Genomic DNA, 26,935 nt, shown 5'->3' on the forward strand with positions numbered 1-26,935 from the left:
AGGCAGAAAAATAACAGAAGCCGCTTCAGTGGGAAGTGAATCCTGCGAGTTGGTGCCCAAATAATCAGACGATAAATGAAACAGTCAGCTGTTTATAGGAGACCTATTATGCTTTATAGCTTATTTCCTTTCCTTTAAGTGTTTTATATCGTCTCTTATGCATGTAAAATATCTTGAAAGTTATAAAAGGTCAAAGTCCACACCAACAGAAGCTCCTCTCTCCCACAGAAAGCACTGCTAATGAAACGCCTCCTCAATAGTCACACCTTTAATGATGACTTAGTGACATCACACTATGTCACACATTCATCATTCATGCATCATTTATGCCTAGTGGCTAGTTTGGCACATAAGAATTCATATTTATCTTTATTTAGTCCAACTGCCAGGTCTTTGTTTGCTGTGCTGGCTCAGGTGTGGGTGAGCTGACCAATCAGAGCAGGCTTAAAGAAGTGGTGGCTAAAACCGAGTGTTTCAGACAAAGGGGGAATATACAGAGCTGCAGCACTGGACACTATGCGGAAAACTGATGTGTTTTTGAGCATTAGAGCATTTAAACCTCTTCTAGAAGTCAATAAAACTATCAACCTGAAAATGAGTACACAATGTCTCCTTTAATAACCCCACATTGTAGAAAGTGAGATTTCCATGTCTTTTTTTCATTATAAAAGGAGCTGTAGGCGCTATATAATACCACGCCATCAGGACATCTGTAAGGTTGTGATGTCACAACTAAACAGCTACAACACTTGGCATGGAAATAAAAAGGCCAAAAAAATGGTCAGTGCCTGCTCAGACCTGTGAGAGCTGACCAACCAGAGCAGACTGGGCTTTTCTGGGAGGGGGCCTTAAAAAGACAGGTGGTGTCGTTCAGACAGAGGGTGAATAGAGGAGCTGCAGCGATTGACTGTATCAGAATAATATATATATATTTTTTAAAACATTCAAGCATGTAACTATTCTCGAGTACTCCACCAAAATAAAAGTACGAACGAAAATGTGAAAAATGTTGTGGTTTCAGCTTCAACATGTGAGAATGTGCATTGCAAATCACATATCTTCGGGTTTTGGCCTCCAGTTCAGCCCTACTGCCAACAACCCGCAATCAGAAGCGCCACAGAAGCACATAATAACATTTACTCTTCACTCTTTACACTTTCTCCAGTTTATAGTCAGTAATGATATTCTGTACGTCAGCAGCTCAAAGACAGGATGTTTGCAGAGTTTGTGAAATCTTTTGGAATTCCATGAGTGGCACGTGTAAAGTAAGCCAGTCTGCTGACACACAACATTCATACCTCTATAAAAAAAAACGTCTGCCAGGAAAGAGAGAATCCCATTCCGCCTATGTGTTATCTTCTCTCTCCAGCTTCTGCTTCAGAGGCAGGCTGTGTCGACCTGTTTGGCCTCAGAACATCGACACTGGGATGCACGCATGGTTGTGTGCCTGTGTATGTTTGTGTAACCTGGATATCAGATAGATTAACACCTGTACACAGTATAGGCATACAGACTGTAGGTGTGTGTCAGAGGGAGATAATTTATGCCTGTATGAGAAAACATCAATATGGCTGTTGACTGATCTGTTAGTACATTCCTATTTAAAGTCTGCAAAATAAATTGATCACATCCCCCCCCCCCCGAAGACGACTAGAGGTGACCACCTTGAGTTTATACACTCGAGTCACACACAGTAAACACTCCTCTTCCTGATAATTCAGCATTTCATGGCTGGTTTACCCAGCCCCAAGGCTTTCTGGGTGATTATCATGGCATTTCCATTTGCAAGCCCCTGGGCATGACAATCTGGAGGGGACTGATTTGGACAGTTTAGATGCCCAAATGTTTGGGAAATAGTCCTCTGCCTTGAGGCTAGGACACATTTTTTCAGATATTTCTTAAACACATTTGAACACATTTTAATCAAACAGTCATTTTGGGAGAATATCTTAAAGATTAAATGACGCAGAGTGCGAACAGGCAGCCGTGCTCTCTGTCATCTCAGTTAAAAGTGCTTCAGCTACATCAGATGCCATCTGATAACACCATCTGAGGAACAACAATGTTACTATACTAGAAATTTTACCATCAAATTAGCAAAAACACACACATTAAAAGGTCCCCTTCAGCCCGGAGGCCGCGTTGAGTATTTGCCGTGGCCGCCAGTGTGTGATTGCGGTCTCTACAAAGCTCATCTCCATCAGTGCCCAGGAGCTGTGCGGCTGTTATCAAACCACCAAACATCAGAGCGGAGGCTGGGAGTTTTCTCCGTCCTTGACTCCGACACACACTTTAACGAAGGACAAAGCTTCCAGCGCTCTCCGCTTTCATAAAAAATACATGCAGCATCCAAAGGGCTGGTATCAAGTATCACAGGGTTCAGTGTGTGCGTGCAGTCACAGAGACATACTGCTAAATATGTAACTAGTGCGAGCACTGCCCCGCGCGTGGGCGTGAATATGTGTGAACGTGTGAAATTGAAAGCTACAGCTGTGGCCACTAAAGCTGCTTTTACGGTAAAAACACCAGCGAGTGTCATCTGGGTTAAAGAGACGATAATCATCAGAACAAACTCCGTCAGTTCGACATGTAGGCACCACTGGACCTGATTTTTCTCCTTCCCCACCTGCCAGACTGTGCCAGAGCTCACTTTATTGTCAACTCATGCATAATCCATTTGCTGCACACCTTATCAAAAAGCCCAGACTCAAATAAATCTGACTGTATTATTCCCCAAGGCTGAGAGCTGTCAGGAACTTTTCTTTTTTTTTTTTTCCCTCAAACTTCCCTCGAAATAAAACTCTTTCACTCCGAGCTTTTTAAAGCCACCTTTTAAACAATTTTCTAAAAGCTTGATTCATCCACCCAAACATGAATTCTCAAGCGGACGGCAGAGCACGAACAAAGTGCCCACAAGTACAAACCAAAGAGGATTTCGAGGAAGACAAATGAACTTGAATGTGGGTGGAGGAGGAGAGGGGGGCCAGAGAGGGGACGGCAACAGTTAAAGATGTGTTGCTCTCGAAAGGAGCAGCTGACTAACTCTGAATTCTAAGTAGAGGAAAGTTCTGCTTTTTTTTCTTGAGGCGCTAAAAAGACCAGTTGTGTTGTCTGAGAGCGCCAGATGGGCCTGCGCTCTGTGACTAAACTCGGCGCACGCACACACACACACACAAACACAAACTTCCAGGACCCGCAAGCTGATCAGCATTCAAAGTAAACACTCGCCCGTTTTCCCTCTTCTCTTTTCCTACACACCGTTTCTCCTTTCTCTGCTCCGCTGATGGTTGCACAGGAAGGACGGGAGTTGCTGCTGTTTACCCTCTTATTCCTCAGGGCAAAAGACGGAGGCTCAGCCAAGCGGGAGACGGACAGAGGGGAGAGAGTGATGCTGAGTTGGTTGGATCTGTGCATCGTTAGCAAACATGGTGGCAGGGAGACCAAATGCCCTCAAGGCTTCATGAAGCCTACAGTTTCAACTTCAGTTCCCAGCAGGCTAAGAGTAACCTTGCAACGACTGCTCGGAAAGTATAAAGACCTTAATCCTGTTACAATGCATTGTACAAACCGATATCTCAGCTGCACAAACTCACGCCTTCATTTCACTCTGGACTGGAGCCAGTTTTGGAATGACTCCCAGGTACTTTCACTTTAATGACTGCAATGACGAGGCAGGATTTTGAGCTTCAGCTAGGTGTGTGCGTGTGTGTGTGTTAAGTAAAAAAATACACGTCAGCTTCAGTTTACAGCTTGTATGTTTTATCACATGTTCAACTGCGGAGGGATAAAACACAGCGCCATAAGCAGCATGAAGAAGCCTCTTAAGAACACCTGTGCTGCTGCACTTAGCGCCCAGGATCTATTGTGATGTGACGACGCCCAGTAGAAAGGGCAGGCCGTGGACATATTGACTTAGCACCTTGCTTTGTTCCGGAGCTCAAAAAAAGCAACTGAGAGCACTTCACAGTGGTGTTTGATGGTGAAACAGAGAGGGGGAGGAGACAGTGAAGAGCGATAAGCTGCATGTCAGACTGGGGACTGGTCATGACTTAAATGAAGAGCAATGAGAACCTCAGACAAGAAAACAGGTCCTGATAATTCATAATGATGTGAGAGGTTACAGGATTTATAAGAGAATAAAGTCAAAATTCTCTAATCAGAACTCTTTGATAGGCTCACATTAACTGCCTCTAATTATTCTTTATATATTCTTTTTTTTTTTGGCAGATTTCAATCATGTTTTCCAATCAAATTTTTTTGTGAAAGCTGTAACTATGGGATGCTGTAACTATGGGATGAATAAAACTGCTCCGAGTAGCCAGTGATTCACAAAACGCTATTAAAAAGATACCAAATTCTTTATCTGGTACCTTTAAAGACAGTCCACTGTTGAATTGCAAAACCAGATTTCCTCTGGGCGGTTCTAAGCACTGAGTGGAAAAGCAGACCAGACTTTAACCAACCTAATTTGATGCAAAGCTCAAACCACGGGCAGCACAGAAATCATTTGTTTGTGCGGGGCATGTTGTAATTTATGTTGCCACGTTAGGATTGACACCGCTGGCATTAAAAAAACAAAAAAAAAAAAACTTTCTGATTGTTCTCTGATGAATGAAAAAAAGAGCACCCGGGGTAGTTTTCTCCATCTTTTTCTTCGATTGCAACTCTTTCTGTTTGTGCCTAAATCTAATTGACATTTTCACAAATCGTTCTGCAGTGCATTCACAGTGCTCTTTCATTTCTTTTCTAGGCAACAAAGAGTTGTTTGAAACAAAATACACATTTCATGCCGTCAAACCTGGTTTAAAAACAACGCCACGATGAATAAGCAAAAAGAACAAGCACGGCAAAGTTTTTCAGGCATCTGGCAAACACTTCTCCCTCTGTGGGTGTTTGATTGACATTAAGCAGAAGGTAACTGAATGTGGCGCTGATATACAAACAGTCCGCTGTGGCATTTGAAAACTACAATAAAACAGAAAAACCGTGGCAAAAGCAAACTGGGGCTTTGTTTGAGATGGTAAAAAGTGAGGGAATCATTTTTCATAGTGTTTCAAAATGAACGGCAGCCAATTCCAACCATTTCATTCTCAAGGGGGGAAGATAAGCCATCAGCAGTTTAGCGTACGCAGACAGTGTCGTGAATAGTCGTGAATTTTCATTACTTTTTACGTTTGTTAAATGGTTTCACCATACTCTTATGTATGATTCAAATGGTTTGTCAAACCTGCCGTCTACACCTCGGGGACTACTTTCACAGAGGACTGATGGAGCTTCATTATATGGTGCACCGACAGTCACCTGGAGCTCGATATCAGTGAGTGGAAACCAATAAGCTTGTGGTTGGTTGACTACAATGCTTCAATTATGAATGTTGCTGCAAAGAAGCTGTAAATCTGAAAAAAAAGTGGATGCTTCACATACATGTTCAACAGAGCAGTACAAAATCGCCAGTTTCAAGGTGGGCACCCAAGATTAGTGTCACCAGTTAAGCATCTGACCAGATGTGACATACAGTCACAATCACCCCTTCTGCTTTTCTCCAGTAAGTCACAATGGGCATTTGTCAATTAAAAGAAATTCCCTCCCCACGTTCTTGAGACATGGTGTTCATGAGAATGAGATGAAGTGATGGAGGCATTTTGTTCCCAGAAACACAAGTCTGGCTAAAGGAGGAGTCTGGCTCTGAAATCCTTCAAGGTGGTTCCGTACAGTTGTTGCTTCATCTAGATTGTTAAAATCAGTAAGATGATCAGCCATGACTCAAGGAACCCGCTGGCAGTTCCAATAGGGAAAGTCCAAACTCGTCTCCCAACTCCTTCCACTTTCATCTTCCTGCAAGAGCTCAACTCGTGCAAGATTTGAGGGCGAGACTTCCCCTTGGATGAAACAGAGATGTTTCTGGTTACAAAAAAGGATTACACTGCAGCCATTACAGCCAGCTGAGGCGATCCACTGGACCGATTCGAAACCTTTTAGTAAGCAAATCAATTACACTCCAAAATGTGTATAATAATAATAATATAGGGCCGGTTTAAAAATACTGGAATTTCCCTTTGGGGTTCCTTTGTCGTCACGGTTACAAGTATAGCCATGTGGTTAAGGTTCGGGAACAACTGCAGACAGAGTTATAAAAAAAAAAGAAACCAATGTTGACCATTTGTAGGAAACAGGAAACGAACTGCAGTGTGATTTTGTGTTGACCCATCCAGCCTAACTTCCCCCCCGCAGCAGACTTTGTCCCTTTATAATGTCAATCTACTTCCTCTTTGTTCAGGACCTGTGCAGGTGTTTAGTCGTAAATCAAATATATATGAAATACACCCTTTAGCAGATACAACGACCGCTGAAGAGCTTGTGACCATCCGGGCCTTCTGAACCCTTTACATACCTGCTTGTCCTTGTCCTTCGCTTTCCCACTGCCCGACACCCGCGACGAGGTGACATCACGGGGGATGACAGAGATCTGGTGCAGTGGCATGTTCATCCCAGCAGAGCCAACCAGGGGCGCTCACACACACACTTCCTGTCCCACAGCTGGAGCCAAGGGCATGATGGTCTGAACTACGACACCCTGCCCGCAATGCCCTGCAGAGGTCACACAGAGGACAGCTGGAGATTAGCAACGAGACGACAAATTCAAATACAGTGTGAAAACAAACAGTGTATCGCTGCATCTGAAGGAGGCTGAAACACAGGGAAAATGTACAACGTAACAAAACGAGAAATGAAAGTACTGAGGTGACACAGCTCCATTTTGTGTTTTCATCTCATCAGCTGATCACTTGACTGACCTCCTCTGCTGCTAGGCTTCTTCAAATGTTTTCAGTACGGAACCCAATAAATGAGTCAATTTAGATTCTGATGAGGACTCTCCGCAACTCGACCTCTAGAGTGTGTTTATTCATCGGTGAAAACACTGAGCATGTTTTATTTATAGTTGCATAACTGTATTCATATATCAAGTAGAGAAAACTATTTGGGTGCTGCTGCTGGGCTTTCTCACAGCATCTCCCTTCGACCGTAAAAACTGTTTTTGAAACACAATTTCAGAACTGTGAATTAATATTTCAGGCGTACATTTATTTAAATACAAAGAGTTCAAAAAACGAGCTGAGGTCTAAATCACTTTACATGTAAACAGACTGCATTATAGTTTTATTATATTATTATTCTTTTTTTTTACCATGTCCATCTTTATAAATAGTAAAACAATGTCTTTTACAAGCGCAAGCCGCTCTGTAATACTGAGTCACTAAAGATTTGTGTATGACTTGACGGCTTTACATGTCATATGTAGACTTTCAAAGCAAACAGGTACAAAAAAGATGAGTAGACGTTACGTGTAAACAGACTCCATTATAGTTTTAATTGTATTGTACTGCATATGTCAGAATAAATACTGAAACCAAGCTTTATGTGTTATAACCATAAGGCTTTTAAATTGGCCCTGTGTCATTTTCCTTGTATTGTGAGTTCCTCAGATTAATACTTCCTGTTAAATGAATAAAATGACATATCAGAGTCAAAGCTGAGTTTATGCTGCAATAAATAACAGCATGTCTGACAGATGAGGACATTTTCAAGGTACCAAACGTAAGAACTGGATACCTATCAAAGGTCACTTCGAAAAAAGAGCTAGCATTTTTTTGCCAAAGTAATTGCTAACCGTATTTTCCGTTAGTGAGTAAGCTCACAGCTAAGCAGCACAAAAAAAAAATGTTATTTTGGGGTAATTTTCGTCAGCTTTTAAACCACATTAAAGCCTCCAAAATCAAGCCTGCTCGTGGTCTTTACTCAGAGCTGACTGACGGTACTGTGTAAGAAACTTCAGTCTCCAACCACCAAAAGCACAGTCGTCCCTTGTGATTTTCCACAGGAGAGCAGAAGTTTGTCTCAGAATAGCTCAAGCGCAGAGTGTAATAAATTATCACAGAGGTGATCCCAGAAGTGTGTAATAAATCACTACAGAGGTAATCCTCTGTGTGGATGAATTCAGTTTTTCCCGAAGACCTGGAGATTCAGGGCCATGATTTCCACAAAAAAGAGAGATCTGTGGTGCGTGCGGTTGCCTGTCGTTCTTGGATAGATTGAGACAGACAGAGTCATGGAGGCAGCAGCAGCAGCAGTAGCAGCAGCAGCAGCAGCAGTATGGGGCTGTCCTGGGGAGTTACACAAGAGGGTTTACAAATGGGTCGTTTTAACTTCAGTTAATGCAGCCATCTGTACTGCCACTGACTGCAATTACGCTTTAGCTCCTTCTCACCACCAGGCCGTGTGCTTGTGTGTGTGTGCGTTTGCACGCAGCGCCGCTTCCCGAGCAAACCCTCAAGCTCCGCGGTATGAAAATGATGGGATTAAGAAACCAAAAAGCAGGCAGACAGATGGGAGGCCAGTGAAATGCTAGTAATCAGAAACCAGCGTTTGGTTGATGACGGGAGGGCGGGTGGTGCTGCTGATGATGGTGGTGGTGGTAGTGGTGGTGGTGGTGGTAGTGGTGGTGGTGACACTGAGAGTGTCACAAGGGTTTGGTGAGGAAACAGAACAGCACAGCCAGAGATGCCACTTCAGTTCATCACCACACTGTCTCTGATAAGTATTTATCAAGATGGAGCGCTGATTACACTCATATGGGCTCACTAACACACACAGTCAGCAGTCACATCATCTTCTTGTGCAACAGCTGGCAGCCTCAGCTCAGTGCCAGAGAGGGTGGAGGGAACACATCTCTCCAACAAACTAACAAACGACAAAGTGGACCTGGACACAGTGGAGTGGCACAGATAGAGCAGTTATCGTTCATTGGGAACATTAGTCCCTACTCCATGTTTGCTCACATCACAATCAATGTGCGCTTCTATAGGCTACCTGAGACTTAAAGGAGAACTTCGGTCGATTTAAACATGCAGCTTCGTTGCTCAAGCTACCCTTGACTTGCCAGTACCGAAGACGCGAACAAATTTGGTCCAACCATTACAGAGCTCCGTGAACGGAGACTTAGCATTGAACGCTAACAGCATGGGGTCAGAACTTTACACTGTGTTTTAAGCGTCTTAACATGCTCCACATCTCACACCAAAAGTTATGCAACATCAGCAGACACCTTACAACACAGCACTGTAACGTGTGCAAGGAGCTACTTACCTGTTTGTTGACATCTGTGTGTTCCGGTAGCTAGACCAAACTAGCATATCCATCGAGTGTGCACTTAACAGGCTAAACAGGCTATTGTAAGGCTCATGGCTCATGACAGGCTGTAACATGGACATGTACATTATGAACAGAAACACGAAAATGCTGGAATATGTTTCCGTCTCCACCAGTGAGGGAGTAAGTGCACGCTCGACGGATCGACTATTTTGGTCTAGCTACCGGAACACACGGATGTCAACAAACGGGTACGTGGCTGCTTGCACAAACACACTGTTTTAACTACTTTTTTATTCATTTTGAGTCATACACGCTACAGTGCTGTGTGCTAAGGTGTCTGCTGATGTTGCATAACTTTTGGTGTGAGATATGGAGCATGTTAAGACGCTTAAAACACAGTGTAAAGTTCTGACCCCATGCTGTTAGCGTTCAATGCTAAGTCTCTGTTCACAGAGCTCTGTAATGGTTGGACCAAATTTGTTTGCGTCTTCGGTACTGGCAAGTCAAGGGTAGCTTGAGCAATGAAGCTGCATGTTTAAATCGACCGAAGTTCTCCTTTAATGTGACACATAATGACTTGTAAGAAAACTTCTGCTTGATGACGATGCCTTTAGGTGTCTGCTAATAACTGACTGTAAAACCCTAAACTGAAAAGGAACAAAACTGTTGTCACTAACAGTGGTTCCAGGCAAACGTCCACACACTCTAAATTGCAAAATTACATTTATTAGCGACATTTTTGGCCCTAGAACTTCTTCAGGAAAATAATTTGTTATAATGAAAAGCAATCTCAAGTATGAGGTGGCTGCAAGCCCGCAACCAATTACAGTCCCCACATGAGATGTCATGCGATGAAGGTCTAGTACTGAAAAGTCGCAAGCACAGTTTTGCAGATAAGACAGTGTGACAGGGGTTTGCTTGGAGCTTTTGGTCTACTTTTGGTCTATAATTCATAAAATACATACAGCAGGGTTAAAAAGTCTGAGACTACAGGCCAAAGCAACTCAACCCCGCACCCATCCGCTACAAACGACAACACGGGCCCAACAGCACAAGCAAAAAAATCCTTGAATCCGCGAAAAATGCTCATGATTCTCAGAACATCCCAGCACCCGGCAGGTCCCTCTAAGAGTCTGGACTTACCAGAGTGCGCTTTTTAAATCTTTTAAAAGAATAACAACAGAAAGAGACTTTGTTCAAGACTGACTTTTCTATCTTTGACTGATGAGTCACATCCCAGTAAAACCCCGCCATTTGTTTGTTTTGCCATACGAAAGGGAGTTGCACGGCAGGTCAAACAGACGAAGAAAAAAACGGGTACATTTGATCCAGAGCCGGATTTACCGAGCTAATCCAGGAGGCAGCGCGCCCTTAGATGTCAGGATGTTGGAGGATGGCGGAGTTCTTTGCTCGTGCAACAGATGACTCATGCTTTTTTCGACTGATGTTCAACCCAAACCAGATCCTCTATGCTTCATGTTCTAAAAGCCTGTTATGATGCTACTGGAGCTGTACATGTAAAAACAGGAAACCATTAATAAAAACCTCAATTGGCCTGGTTACATCCAGCCACCAATCGTTCAACTCTTTCCTCTGCAGGCCTCGATTCCCTCCTTCCGAAGCCATCTATCTTGATTTCGTTACACGTTAAGTGGATTTAGTGACTTGAAGGCAAGAGCAGTGCAGTAATTTAATCCCTTTTGGTAATTCTATCTTTATTATGAGCCATTATGTGACCTCGCTTTGAAATGGTGAGCTTCGGGAGGAGAATACGGGTCACTTTGATGGGCAGAGATTACGCACAGTCATACTGTGTGCACGGCTAATGAGTTACAGTAAATGAGCGCGGGTCAGGGCGCAAAGTTACCCGCCTGAGGGCATCACATGGTGGCATCATTAAAGCCCCACACATGTTTGGGTATAGTTAAAAAAGCGTCTATTCTTGTGTCATTTCCCGAGAGTGTGTGGTGAAGTAAATGAGAGGGGATGAACAAAACAAATCACAGTAGTCCGTGTCGTGCATTGTCTGCGTGGCATATAGAGCTGTGGCTTTGCAGCAGCCTTCATCACTGCGGCCACAACACGGCCCGCCGCTGCACCAGAGAGCTCGTTACTATACATCTGAAGAACAACAACTGCAGTAAAACCCTCCGCTCCTCTCTTAATTGGCTCTGTATTTCAAGCCGCTGTTCAGCTGAGAGCTTGCACTAATGGGGAGAGATGTGACGGACACTCAGGATTATGCTTTCGCCATATACACTGTATGTAAACATTCATTTCAGTGCCACGGCACGAGTATTTTTAAGGGATTAGTATGGCTAAACTCAATCTGTCAGTCAAGCTGTCAGAAGGTCCCTTGGATGTGCGATCAGGCCATTTCCAGTTGTGCGCGTGTGTGTGTCCGCTGGGCCGGCTGCCAGTCAAAGAGTTCACTGCAACAATATTAATAGCTACAAATCCTGCAGCACTCCAACCAATCACAGACCTCCCGCAGGTCCAATTTTTATGCTGACCTGTTGCCATGGCAGCAGCTCCAGGGGTCAGTTTAAGCTGTTAGGGGGACGATAGCTTTGGATTAATGGATGTACATCTGGCTTGTTATAAGGAACAAGTTAATATTATCATTTTGACTGCATTGTGGCGATACGATCATATCAGGTTAATTGCTTCATACTGTTATCTAAATTAAAAATTCAAAGCAAACTGTAATTAAAAACTAACATAATGAGTAATTATTCGTTTTCATTAGTTTGTAGATGTAATTTAACCAGTGGTCATGGAGTTCATGGCACTAAACAGCTTTATAATTATTTAACCTCTTCAAACCCCTGACCATCATCGTTCTAATTTTCAATATGGTAGATACAGTGCAGGGACTGTGGATAAGGACACTTCACTTAAACAAATGATAAATGGAGTGGTAGTACTCCCAAACAGCACACTGACTCTGCTTTTACACATCTGATAAAGTTGTCTCAGGTGACACGAGGAAGATTCAGACTTTAAGCTTGAAAAAAAAAAAACATCTAAAGAAAGAGGTAATCAAGGAAACCCTCCGTAGACTCCTCATCTCTCCTTGAGCCTAGCGGCTCGAGGCTGCATTGGCTGCTGCTGGATTAACGCACCTAATTGCATTGTGGGTATTGTAGGCACCTGGTTTGGAGGAGGAAGAACTGTATTATCATTATCATTATTATTATTATTATTATTATTATATGACTTAACTGTCCATTGTGAGTTACAGGAGTGCAATGCCAAATCACTGAAGAAGTCATTTCTGAGGTTTTTTTTCCTTTTCTTTAAGACAACTTACAACAACTTGTACAGGTGCAATCTGTCTCACACACGTGGCCTTTTATCTGCTGCTATTTTTACAAATGTAGCAAGGTAGCTAACAAGTTATGTTCTCTATAAAAAAATCGTACTGCTGCTCCCGAGCCCTATTTGGTAAATTTTTGTATCCAACTGGGGGAACCAGCAGTCAACGATGAATAAAATGAGGCATCTAGAACATTTTGATTTGATAAAGTGGTGCAGCTTAATTTTTTTTTTTAGTATAAGTATACTTTGTATTTGATCATTCAAAATCAATATTTTCATATTAAACAATCACTTGACTTTATATAGTGTCAAAGGTGTTGCTCATTGAAGCTACTATGCATACCTTCCCAGCAACAAACAGCAGACAGACACAGTTAGCAGCTAGCCGGTGATCATAGGGGAACATTTAGCACCTCAGGAGGTGGTGGAGGAGACTAAAACTGAGCTAAAAGGACAAAGAATATATCACACTCACATTTGTCAAATGAATGATGATAGCGCCATGTCTGCTGGATTTGTAAATAAGCCTCTGTTTGCTGATGCACTCGCCATATCAACTTTCTAACATGTCAATGTTGTGTTTAAAGCTTACACACATACAAAAGAAAAATATTAAAGGGGAAAAAATTGCTTTAAACAGGGGATAAAGGGATTTTTCATACCGCAATCATGAAAAATATTCTCACCGCAAGTCCCCCAGACACACAAGGTCATCAAAACATTACTGTAGCTCATAACACTGAAGTCCATCTATTTTAAAAGGCAGACAATTCTGTCCTCCTCTCCCTCCCCTCCCCTCTCTGCTCCTGCTCCAGGTAAATCACAGTCCTGTCTCCTCCATGTTCTGCTCAGATGAGCTCTGCTGTTATTCAGCTTGCCAAGAGGCCCCTCTGTGTCCCTGCTGTCAGATCAGACCTGAGATATGGCTGAGAGCCCGTTCCTCGCCTCTGATGCGCGACCAGGCAGAAAAACTCGGCTGTGTATCAATCAATCCTACCATTACTGTACTACTGCTATAGTCTATATTTAAAGAGGTGTCTTCCTTGAGGATTGGCAGCTTATGAAAGAGACTGGATAGAGTAAGGGTCTTAAAAATGTTGAGTTAATCAGATAATACAGCTATATTATACAGCTACATTTTGGATTCCGAGTGCTTTAAATTCATGAATTTTGTAGCCTCATTTTAAAAAGGAAAAGTTTGTTCTGGCTCTTAATCTATGACTTTATGCTGATATTACAGTTTTAGAGGATAATTTTAAACCGTGGGAGAACATTAACTTCTGATTGACTGTTGTAGCTGAGCTGAGTATGTGACGGTCCTCATTAAGGAAAGTTCTCATAAATTTTACTTCTGCAGCAGGTATTCAGTAATCATTTGGCAGGTACAGTGCAACGCTTGGAAATGTAATTTCTTGCTTTGATTGCTGTTCCCTCAAGGGATGTGCCACTCCATCACGGAATCATTTTATGAGAAGGATTTTATAGAAAGAAAATGTGACAGTTATGCCTGTATGTTGGACCGGCGCCCCTGCTGAAAGATACGAGGAGGGGGGGCATTCATTTCATCATGGCACAGATTCTATAGCCATGTTGGCGGCGATGATAGGACTTAATGCTCTGCCAGAAGACTCTAAGACACACAGACGCATATACACACACACACACACACACACAAACACACACGGATTAACGGGGTGTCAGTAAAACCTGATGGACTCCTCCGATAAAGCCTGCTGCGGCTCACTTCCTCACACACATACACGCACACACACACACACACACACACACAACACGACTAGAAACAGGTCAAATCTGGCACCGCAGTTCTTCATAGGTTTGGATAAATCGTTAAACAAATTTCACCGTCAAACTGTTCCAAAATTTTACCGTCACTGACATTGTGTTACTCCACACACACACACACACACACACACACCCACACACACATACATACAAACACCGAGCCTGCGCTGCAGACTGGTGATTACTTGAACACTTTTTCATAACCTACCGGGAATAAATTATCATAATGTTTTTAGCTCATTGTCATTTCAAATGTTGCTGCATCATTTATCAGCAGTGGCTCGGTCTTAGTATTACTGCGGCCTCTCCTCTGCCTCCTAAATGTCTCCATGCCTGTTTACCCTATATGCAGGCTTAATCAAAAGCTCCTATGATATTTAAGTTTGCTGCATACATAATGCCTCCATTAGCTGTCCCATTTGATTATATGCTAATGAGTCCCAGTTTGCATGTGATTAACTGTGTGGTTGGTGAAGGGAGCCCTGCAGAGACATCTGGGATGAACAGACTGGTTGGTGTGGGAAAACGCAAGAGCTGCCGCTTTTTCTACACACACCGACCAAATTCTCTGGGACTTTAACAACATTTACTGAAAAGATCTTTACTCGTTCTCTGTTGCTGAGGAGCAGCGAAGGGCAAGAAGAGCAAACAAGAGTGAAAAGAGACACAGAGCCAAGAGAGATAACACAGATTCAAGTACGTACACACACACACACACACACACACACACACACACACACCTCATGTAACTTCCTCTTTGGAAAAAGGAAGCAGGATCTGTTAATTTACAGTAAATGTTTCACTTTCAGTACCGCTACCAGATTAGCCAGTGCAAAAGTGGGTTATTCAAAGTTCAGTTAAATACTTGATGCAGACAATTCTTCCAGTGATACCTTGATGAATTCCCTCGGTTAGTGCAGTGACATGTCGAGACCCTGACGTCAGTCGTGTGAAGAAATCATTGAGCGGCGTTCAACCTTTCCCATAATCAATTTCCCGGTAGAAGAGCAGTTTCACTCTTTGGGTTTCCGAAAAAAAGGGATGTGAAATAACTCCCACACCCTATTGCAAAATTTAGGTTAACTATGAAGTGTTTTTTTTACTTTTCAGAAAAAGTTCTAAAACTCATCTAATAAAATCATCAAGACTTCAGTGAGTCAACTCTCCAGCTCCTTTTTTGCATTTTTACAAAAGCATTTTTGGTGTGTTAAAACCCTAAAAACATCTTTTCCCCCAAATATTCCACTATATGTAATTCCATTCCGTTAGAATAGTTATATCTTTGTAGCAAAAAAACTGATTCAAAGACTTCACACTTCAGACTTGCGCTCGTTACATGTATATTGTAATGTTGCATGTTTTGACCGTCCCTCCCACTCTTACGGGAACTCACTGTAAAAAAACACAATTTGTACACTTCCAGTTATGCAAAGACGAAGCAAACCCGATACAGCATACAGGGATTGGTCAATTTAAGAATTGCTGGTGGGTGGATTTTGCTACCAGACTGGCTGTTTCCTCCTGCTTCCGGTCTTCATGCTTAACTAAGGCTTTGCACGCTTGTCCAAAACGTTCTACACCCTCGGACAACCATGCAAACACTTACTGGCTGCACCTGATGCCCCTGGATGAATGCTGCTCATGGGCTGCCTGCTCTGGGATGGCAAACCTAACCGACACTGTGGCTCGTTTGGAAACACTTGCTCATATATCGAGAAAACAGCTCACTGAAATGTGTCTGTTAGTGAGCCATGCAGTTGCAGAATCTGAAGTCTTCATTATGACTTGACAATGGTTAGTTTCAGGATGCCCCTGATTTGCATGAAGTAGCTAGACTTCAACTTTATGCGAGGGAGGGCAACGCGACACTCCTGGCCTTGTAACACAATGCTACGCTATAGCTGCTTGCATAGACAATGAACAGGAGGTCTGACAATATTCCTTCAGCATCTGTATGACAGCCGCGTACCTTTGAGTAGCATCTTCATGTGCATAATTTATATTGTGAAAGCACATCATTGTGATGATACGAAGTCCACTCCGAACTTTAAACAATGGACAAAATGAATCTGCACCATGACTACATTTATATTTGTGTTTCAGGTTGGATTCACTATAATTAGAACAAATCTTCTTTCTAATATTTTATCTCCACTCACTCTTTATATTACTAACACCACAATGCAGAGAATATTCAGCTAGCACGCCTCGCATATTTATCCAGCCGTTTCAGCAGTGTAAATGACAGACATTGCCAGCAGCAGATTATATCAGCTGTAGGCTGTAGTTAATTAACAGTAATTCCCTAAGTACCTTACCCAAAGGCCAAACTGAAACTGTGTTTATTGTCTATTGTTGTGAGCATTATGCGACCACTGAAACCTGCAGTTATTACGCTTTATCATCCAACAAGAGGTGGATGCGGATGGCCAAAACGTTTTTGTAAATATTTCAAGTGCTGTATGATAGGCAACTGGACTTGGCTTGCTACAATACAGCACTTAGAATTAACATGACCTGGATGACTGAGAACCTTCATCAACATTTCGTTAACACATAACTTTCACATACAGTGAACCCTGGATATGAATGTGGGAATGTTGTGACAGGATTTAGGCTCGATAAAATGTTCAAGAAGATGGACAATTTATCACAGTATGAGCATAAAGCTGCCAGACCAGCTGTAAGACCAAGAGGAAGTGTAGAGTTTCCTCTGTCTGTTATCGTCCTTGACTGTCTTGTTGATAACCTCATCAGCTGCCAACACAGGGCAGAAAGAAATCTGAAAAACAGCGGGGGGAAAAAAAATGGAGAAAAAGACATATCAATGAACGGCTGACTCAAAGAATATTTGATAAGAGTGTTGACAAGATGCTGTTCGATTCTTTGGGCGTGTGCCTGATGGACGGATAAGAGAAGGAAAGAGTAAACAGAGACTACGAGCAGGTCGAGTACTGAACATCTGAAGGGAGAAAACTGCGAACGCATTAAAAATGGAGACAGGAACTGAAATTTTTTAAAAGGAGCAGTCACTTACAGTATATTGGTGACGCACGCTTTTTAAACGTCCCTACAGTTGACACGATGAAGGAGAACTAGAACATATAGAGGAAGCCAAGTGCGCCTAACTTGATTCTCATGCAGACTAAAATATCTTCTCTCCTGCACACGTCCGAATCAGGTCGTATACAATCCAAATTAGCCTGCAGCCGGCAGAGCACCACCATCAAACCCCGCTAACCTGTTTGCATCGATAAACGCAGGAACAGGTACAGATGCAAATTTGAACCCACAAGCACAGATTCGCATTAGCATTTTGGGAATGTGGCCAAAGCTGACTGATACAGACTGAGTCACAGTAAGCGAGCAGGTGCAGCCTCTGGATGTAGGAGAACACTGACGGGGTCGGGGGGAAAAAAAAAAATCACAGCTGCATAGCCCCAGTTCAAAAGAGAATCCCTGCAGCTATGAGAAAATATAATTCAATCAAAGCATATTCGCAGCAGCACTGAAGGTCCACACTGTACTGAGCCCAGTTCAGCTGCGCGCTTCAGGTCAGGTTTGCGGAAGGAAAAGTTGTGCAGAAGCCTGCTGTTAGTTTTAATGAGGCAACGCCAAATGTGACAGATGCAACAGCAGGTGAGGAGTGAATCTACAAGACTGAGGAGACACCAACATGGCGCTAAACATATCCCTTCCAGAGCACCGCTACTGTTTAAATACCTCAAACTGCCGATTATCCTCTGAAGGCAGTGACTGATCACTTAGTCGATGAAACGCCTGAAGACTGTGGAAAAAGCTCGATAATATTTCCTAGACTCCCAAGGTGACATCTTTTGATGTCTCGTTTTGCCAAATAAATTCAACCTTACTTTAATTTAACACAAGGCCAGTTCTCACATTTCTGTTTGGTATTTTCTCTTGAAAAATAGCTTAAACGATTACAGTAACTATTCTCTCAGACAGATGTTAAGTACAATTTATGTTAGTTTTCTATTAACCACTGCTAACCGCTGCATCTCTTTCCGTTTTACTGCAATCGTTCTAGCGTTGTCACAATACTGGAATTTATAACTTTGATACGATACACTGAAAAATATTCATATTTGATACCATTTTTACGACCACTGGGAAAAACTGAGACAACATTGAGGGCATAAAATGTAGATTTTATGATGAATATTTGTAAATATCTGCCAGAAACATTGTAAAACCAGGCAGACAAATGGGCAGAGGGTGCCGGTCGGAGGTTCAGTTCAGCACTCAATCGAGAAGAGCCGGTCAGAGCGAGTATTGAAGCCTTTTGAATATACAGAATCACTGTGTATCGAAAACACAAAACAGAGACTATATGTTTTGGCCTTGGTTATTTGATCAATGGTAATGCAACAATTAGTCTATGATACTTATAGTATCTACTAAGGTATTCATTTAGTCAGGTTTAGCACAGAGGCCACGATGCACTGCTCTCAGAACTGTTTTGCATGCCTCTTATTTGGTGTTATAACACCAGCCAGCATATCCGCCGCAACAACTTCTACATTCATGTAAACTCGCTCAGAATTCTGATGGTGCTGCAATAATTTTAGGACTTGCTTCCTGAATTCTTTTTTTTTTTTTTTATCCAATTTTGCTTGTGCAGCTGAAATTGCTTCACTCTGACAAATCCAAAGAGGGAGTCTGCTCATACGAAACAGCCAAAAGAGGTTAGTGTTCTAAAACACAATCTACTAATGGACCAATCTACAATCACAGAAGGGAACGACAGGCTAACGCATATTTAATACAGCGATAAAACCAAAGAAGCCATTTGTCCTCATGATTACTGGGGTGATGGAAGAGTAAACATGAAGCACTAAGGTTGGGTCATTTTAAAAAAAAAAGATCTTCCAGCCAGTTTGATATGACACTTAATTTGCGAATGGACCGGTTACAACCTGCCCACGACAGTCCATCAGGTCAACTGTGACACATCGTGATTTTATTACTCACAACAACAACTCAGCTTAACTTTTCTTCTCCTTAAGTTTAACATAAAAGAAAATGTATAAAAATAACATTGTTATTTTAGGACAAGACTGCACAGTATCGCTTTAAAAACTCATAAAAACAGCATGAAGCGCCAAGACTAAATACTTGGAGCTTAGGGGGAGCAGGTTCTTTGGGAGATCACGTCACACCGCTTACTTCATATCTGCTGTTTTAAGAAAGGGTTTTCTACACTTCCTCGTACCTGCTGGTACAAGAGATGACTAAGACTTCACTGGTGAATCAAGGGAGGCTTACTGTTAATGTCTCAACTCAGTTGCAGAATAACAAGGAATTCACCCACGACTACAGAAACTAAATCAGAGAAACTTGATACTGCATCCCGTGTCTTCAGTCAGTCACATCTACTGGTATCTGGTCTTTTGCTTCCCCGCCTCCTCGCAGCCTCTGGGTTTAAAAAGCCAACCAAAGCTCCTGCTTCGACTCTGGATGAGTGCCTTTGTTCCATGTTATGCCCCCTTCTCCGCCCTCATTTCCTGTTAACTCTCTGGTCTCTTCTATGGAATAAAATGACGGTACGCCCTCAAAGCACTTTTAAGAGAGTCAATAAACATCATGGCCTGTGAGTATCCCATTATCCTGAGTAAGTGGCACACTCGAGTGGGAGGGCTTTTCTAAGATATGCTTCGGAGTGTTTCACATGGTTTTACACAACATCAAGAGTTCCACTTTCATTTTGACTGCAACTAACAGCTTTTTCATCACTTATTAATCCGCTGTTTTTCTCTTTTTAACCATTTATCAAGAAAATGTCAGAGAGCAGGGAAATCATTCCTCAGAGATCTCAGAGTGATGGATTCAAAGTGTCCCTTTTGTCCAGACGACAAGATATTTAATCTCGAAGAGAAAAGCACAAAATGATCATCTAAAGAGTTGTCAATTAAGATTCTGTTGACTGCCTAATCAATTAATCACTTCATTCTTTCAGCTCTGCTTCCATTGTATTTGATCTGAGAGAGAAAAAGAACGCAGATATTTTTACAGCCTTTCAGATCAGGCGTAGATGTCTGGCGTGGTGACACACTGTGCACATATGGAGAGTGGGTTTTTCATCAAACAACCTTTGTCCCAACAAGACACGTCTTGATTTAGACCCCGGCCTGAACCTCCTCCTTTCTGCTCACAGCAGCCACCTCCAAGGTAATGGAACGAATGAAGATGTCAGGCTGGTTTGACAAATAGACCCAGCATCCTCCGCACGCAGCCCTCGTCATCTCATTGTTTATAGGGCATGATCGGACCTACAGGGCTCCACAGTAAACCAACCTTCAACATCCCACTTCCCTCTTTACTCTTTTTCATTCCTACTTACTTTTGTTGTATGCAATTAATGAAACATTTTTCAGTTTTGTTGTAGAACAAATAAAAAAAGGTTGGAACACAGATTGACGTTTCACCTTCATCGTGATGTGAGACTACATATCATGCGTGGTCTTTTCCTTGTTTTAAAGGCTGCATTACAGTAAATTGTAAAAAAATTCTGATCTTACCAGACTGCTGCACTTCAAAAGCTCTTCTAATATACTCTAAAATTGTTTTTTAGTATTTCTCTTTAGCAATTGAGTCATTTTATCCACATTATGGATGATTGTCTATAAAAAAAATCTCACTGTGCTAACATTTTGTGAAATGATCAAATAAAAATATCAGTAAAAAATAAAACTCTTAGAGTCCCAATTTACAATAGCTAGTAATGCTAAGTACTATTTACACAAGTACTGTACTTTCGTACAATGTTGATGCCCTTTATTTGAATATTTTAACTTTTTACAACTTTATACACCTTTTACTCCTCTACATTTTTTTTAGTTACTTTGCAAATTCAGATTATTCAATGTTTATAGGCACATTTTTTAGTGACATGTTACCAATCACATAGTGCTGTGGGCAGGACACTGGGTGAGACCAAAGAGTGGTCCAGCGTCAGAGCCAAAGTAGTGCATTTTTACATTTAATTATAACAGTAATCAAACACACCGATACGCATCATTGGAAAAATGCTGAAAATCTGTCCCGATACTTGCTCTGTCCTTAAACAAGACATTTATACTGTACATTACAATTTAGCGTAAAAATATCCCCATATCATATTAAAGCCATATTTCCTTATTCCTAATTTGACATCGCTGCAACACAGCTTCCAATAGAAAAGAAAAAAAAACAAAAACATATGAAATTTAAGTCTGTACATCTTTTCCTACAAGCACACACATCTGTGTCTCAATGAGCTCAGGTAACCAAAGTCTGACTGTTGAAGTTACATCAATACAGCAGCTCTTGCCACATCGGGCAGCTATCTCACCCAGCGTGAATCAGAATGGTCTGAATGTTACCGCAACTGTTGCGATCACATCACTTCCAACAGCTGCTCGTACACAAACAGCAACTTGCAATCACTCACCTGAATTAACATTCATCAAACATACTCATTAATTGCTGGAAAAACTCATTCGAACCAACTACACTGCACTGTGTTACTGTCTACACAACTAATTTGTGCAAGCAATAACAGGACAAATTAATTATTTAAAAACATTATTAATGACGTGTAGTCACTGGGGATTGAATTAAAATGATCAGAGAGTCATAGTGGAGTCACAGTGGAGGTTTTTAAGGCTGCTGCGACCGGGGATTCTCTCTGACGTGCATGTTTATTTGATGAGATTAAAGTCACGAACATACTTCACACAGAACAAAAGGCGAGCAGCAAACCACCTCTGGCAACGCAAACACCGCCGGTCGGCAACAATCGATGGGGGACAACAGAAAAGTCGTTAGTAAGAAAAACTAATTTGATATTCATCATGAAATGACAGAGGGGAGGAAGGGACTCACTCTGCTGTTGGGATCTTCTCGTTAGGTTTGCAGAAATCCACATTAGAAGCAGCCAATTACATCTTCACTGTTTACAAACGGTCAATTTTGTTAATTAGACAAAAACCTAACCCAGAAAAAGCTGCAGAAGCATCACGCAACTTCCCAAAGATCAAGACAACTGACGTTTAAGACACAACGGCATCCAAACTCGTCTCTTTGTCTGCCGCTGCTGCTGCTCAGGCCAATTACACAGTTTTTCCTCCAGTTAGGCCAAACAAAACGCTGCCACGAGGTTAGGACAAAATGCATACACTTTTATGAGATGCCTATAGGATGAGTCACGACAGTATAATGAGACAGACAGTGGCAAAAAGAGAGTGGATTTACAAGGAAAAGGTCACAGATATTTTACATAGCATACAAACTAGATTTTTAAAATCCCCTTTTCTTCTCACCAGGGCAGCCATTAGCCTGGGAAACTCAACATCCACAGACTGGAAACGTAACTTGCTCAGAGTGACGAACTTTGTTTGTTGCACAAGCTGATTCTTAAGAAGACAGAGACTAATGGCGCTGAATGCTGGCGGGAAAATGATGATGTTGATTCTTACTACTTCATAAAAAAGTTGTGACTATGATAAGTTAATGAGAAGTCGGCATTTGTCACACTGTCACTACCACACGAACGCACTGGCAGACGAGAAGTGATTTCAGGAAGCATGTTCACGATGATGAATTACCCGTCGTAAAAAGTTTTCTGCAAGTTGGATTTTTTCTTTCTTCCAACAAAAGTAATGAAAATGACGGCCGACTGGCTTTCAGGAGCCTAATCAAATATGATGCGCGGCAGACAGTGATAGTGATGTAAATCAGCGTGAAGAATGTAAGAGTGAAGAGGAGCCTGAATAAGCTTCGGGTCTTGCGAGTTCAGGAAGACAATGAGGTTCAACATGTTAGGAATAATGATAAACTACTCGCAGAAGCCGAGTTAATTAGACCAATTAAATTTTCTTTTTATTCTGATTAAAGACAGCGCGCTTTTCTGTGTTCCCTCGACTGATTCATTATACTCGCTTTTACATCAAATATCGCAAGCAGAGTGAATAAATGTTACTATACACAGAATAATTCAGATGAACTGTGGTCACAGTGAAGCCGGAGAGACTGTACACAAAGCCTTCCATACAAATCAAATACACAGAGCGTCTGTCTCTTAATGTGTGTATTTTTCATTCCCATTTCCACGTCATTCTGCCATCAGTGGATCCTGTTTCCACTGCAGATCTCAAGTCTGTTAATCTGCAGTCAGTCCACCAATCAGACACAGGCAGGTGACAAACGGAAGAAAAAACCTCAAGAAACAACTGCAGAAACAGAACTAATTCAGATCCTTCCACAGAACACACGAGAAAACCAATCTGGAAACGAGCCGGGGCAGCAGAAAAGGGCAGCCACATTTCCGGAAAAAATACTTGGCAAGTGATTGGACGAACCATCTGTCTATCGCCGTCTATCACAGGCTAACTTCAACCAATCAGATCAACAGACGGAGAGTGCTGTAAGCCGTGCCAGTTGGTAAATCAAATTCTTACCAAAAATCTGTTCTGCACTTCTGAAATAACAGATGCTACAGCAGCATCTATGCTAACCTCTTGAGGAGGGAAACAGTCAGTCCTCTCACTCGTCGTCACACCCGTAGCTGCTGGGAACTCTTCATGGGATGATGGTTGGATCAACCATTATATGATCGACCATAGGCGCATAGGCAAGGCTTTGAAGCACAACTTTCATAGTGGCCATACTGTGTAATTACAACACCACGTGATGCACTGGGGCTCAAAAAATACTTTTGCCCATAAGCTTACACAGGGAAAGAAGCATCTCTTCAATGGTGGATACCTTATTTTAACCGTCACAGCCCCTGATAAATGACTCATTTCACTGTCAGAATTTGAGCTATTCGGTCCCACAACATTTTGCAAAGTCTAGAAGAGCTGCACAATTAAATTATATCCCCATTCAAGTTAGCCGGGCGCTAAACCAGAAGTTAGCTGGCCAGAAGTTAGCTGGCTCGGTCAGCAGAACTCTCTAGTGTGCACGTTCTGTGGGCCCCACAGTGTGAAAGCTATGCAGGAGACATTTGAGTCATTTTGGCTTCATGTGCCACTGAGCAGCTTTCATAGAAAATAATTGGGACTTCGCCTCCATGGCTGTGTCCAGGTATAATTAAACGTCATTGGGCAATGTGGATTTGCGAGCTCACATGATCCTGTTGGATCCAGCTGCCTTGCAAAGAAAAACCTAAATAGTGTATCGCAACCTAAGTGACCACTTGTTAAGCCCCGCCCACAGTAGATACTGTGGCTATGCCTGCCAAGTGCTTCTTTCATATGCAGCACATATTATATTGTTTAAATAACAAGAGTGGGTTTACAACTCTTAACCAATTTGTATTCATTTTTCAATTGTTAGTCACTCTAGGGGTCCTAAATATGCACTTGATAGCTACATACACAACATCATGCTAAAGGCCTGAGGTTTAAGCTGCTTGTCCAGTTTATGATGTGTTCCTAGGGAGTAATGCTCAGTTCCTGCAGGAGGAGGTAAAGCTTCCAGAACGGCAGATAAACAAACCTCTTAGACCAATTCCAACACTTTCGCCCCTTGTGGTTTATTGTTCTGGTCTTCGAAAGACTAAAAAAGTAGACACCACACTCTGAACTCTTTAAAGCCCACCATTCTAACTCCAGCCCATGCACACTGTTTCCGTATGTGCAGAAATCCAAAGCTTGGCAGGCATGCTGTGCATTGTTTCAGGAAAGGAAAAAGCCTGTCTGAGTTTTTTGGACTGACTGTCACTAAAAGTGCCAAATGAGGGAAGAATTGTGTTGATTCCCACTTCAGAGCAGCAGACAATCGACCCCACTGAAGCCGCTCGGGAAGCTCATAATGACCGAAAAGTTTACAAAGTCACTTAATGTTGAACGTTTTTTGGTGAATTTGTCAACCATCTTCAGCGCAAGATACTACCCCCATCCAGCTACTGGTTTAACACAGCAGTACGCACGGAAAAGTACTACAACTTTGAATATTTGGTATTACTAACAAAGACATAAAACCACCACAAACATAATCAAACACTTGTATTTACATATAATGGGGTCAGTGTATTTGCACACATGTGCTGTGTCGGTAAGAGAAACACACAGTAATATTGTGCCTCCTCGCCCACGCCCTCTTCTTGAATTGTTTCTGCGAGCAGACAGAAAACCTTGAGAGACCATGAAAGCCCTAATGACATCATCAACCATAGCCCACTACCTGCAGCAGTGCCATCCCACAGCGCGTTCAGCTGAGCCAGCACCGCGGCTTGGCTGATGTATAGCGGCTGTCGATGCACCGCTTCAGCCTGTATTTTATCATTTCATTGCACCCGCACCCACACACACACACACACACACACACACACACACACACACACACACACACACACACACACACACACACACACACACACACACACACGTAAGTCTGAGCAAAGAAGGCCATCTAAGATCTACAGGAAATATCAATTAAAAAACACCAGCCACTTATCAAATAACCAGTGTTTCTTTAACTACTCCATTAGCATTTCTCCGGTGAGGTTTAATTCACAGGGGTGTATGACATCATCCACAGCAGGAAGTCATTAGACCGGATCAATACTCTATATTCCCTACGGACGAAGACCAGCCTCAGTAGGACACAGTAGCAGGGCAGGTCCAGGATTGAGTTAGTACAGGGGAGGGAAAGAGAAACGACACCGTATGATACCTTTATTATGTTATTACATTACAGCCCAGCTAGACGCTGACACAACAAGACTAGCAGGGGACGTATTCATGCGATTATAGTGCAGGATCAGGTAGCAGCATGGGACAGCTGCACGGAGTCCACACAGCACTGGAAACCCTGCATCTGCCATATGGCTGCGAATTTGCTGATATACTTTTAATTAGTTCAGCCGCTGATCAATTATGAAGTACAACTCGCTAAGCCGGGAGTCTACCAAAGGACTGGTAATGACTGACACCATCAGGACTTCATTTCAGTCACAGGAGGCCAGGAAAACCCACATCGCGAACAACAAGCGCACATACTCCACATACAGAATGCCTACGAAGGCTGTTTCTGATGGCTGAATCCATTTCCTGTCCCCCCTGCAGAGCGCAATCAATAGCATTTTTACAGATTAACCGCGAGAGAGGAGAGGCAGGGGTAGGCAGCCGGCGCAGCATGAGTCCGAGGGGCGTGTCTGCAGGTGCCATTGTAAAACAGGTTGGTATTAAACGAAGAAAATTCATATGTGTGAGGGCTAAAGAGAAAACGCTCGATTGGTGCGAATCGCAAAGGGTGTTGCTGGAACTCTATCACATCCTGTGTTGATGTACAGGAAACAGAGAGAAAAAAAGGGAAGTGTGTTAGTGTGTGTACGTGTCTATTAGTGTTTGAGACTGACCTATTTCTTTCTCTCTAATCAATACACTTTTTCAAAGAGTACAGCTGAAACAACTAGTCAATTCATTGATCTTTGATTGACAGACGTAAAGTTAACCGACAATTCGTGCGATTAAGTTGCTCGTCGCAGCTTCTTCAAGGTGAACATTTTCTTCGGACCTTTTGTCTTCTATAAATGTACCATGTTCAGTTTTTGGACCGTTGCTCGGACCAAACAAGACATTTGGGTACATCAGCTCTGTGTCTGTGAAACTGTGACGGGCGTTTCTGTCACCGCTGTCTGACATTTTACAGAGCA

At 42.4% G+C, this 26,935-nt stretch overlaps 1 protein-coding gene across 2 annotated transcripts in view; it reads right to left on the reverse strand.

The window, feature by feature from the left end:
* Positions 1 to 26,935, reverse strand: part of marchf8 (membrane-associated ring finger (C3HC4) 8) — a 91,915-nt gene that overhangs the window by 61,069 nt on the left and 3,911 nt on the right. For both annotated transcript variants that reach the window (XM_030441713.1, XM_030441712.1), the window contains exon 2: positions 6,392 to 6,588. In XM_030441713.1, coding sequence (XP_030297573.1) covers positions 6,392 to 6,487 — 96 coding nt within the window. In that variant the 5' untranslated portion in view covers positions 6,488 to 6,588. The remainder of the gene's footprint in view (positions 1 to 6,391; positions 6,589 to 26,935) is intronic.

Source organism: Sparus aurata, chromosome 15 (genome assembly GCF_900880675.1).
Source record: "Sparus aurata chromosome 15, fSpaAur1.1, whole genome shotgun sequence".
NCBI classification, from domain to species: domain Eukaryota; kingdom Metazoa; phylum Chordata; class Actinopteri; order Spariformes; family Sparidae; genus Sparus; species Sparus aurata.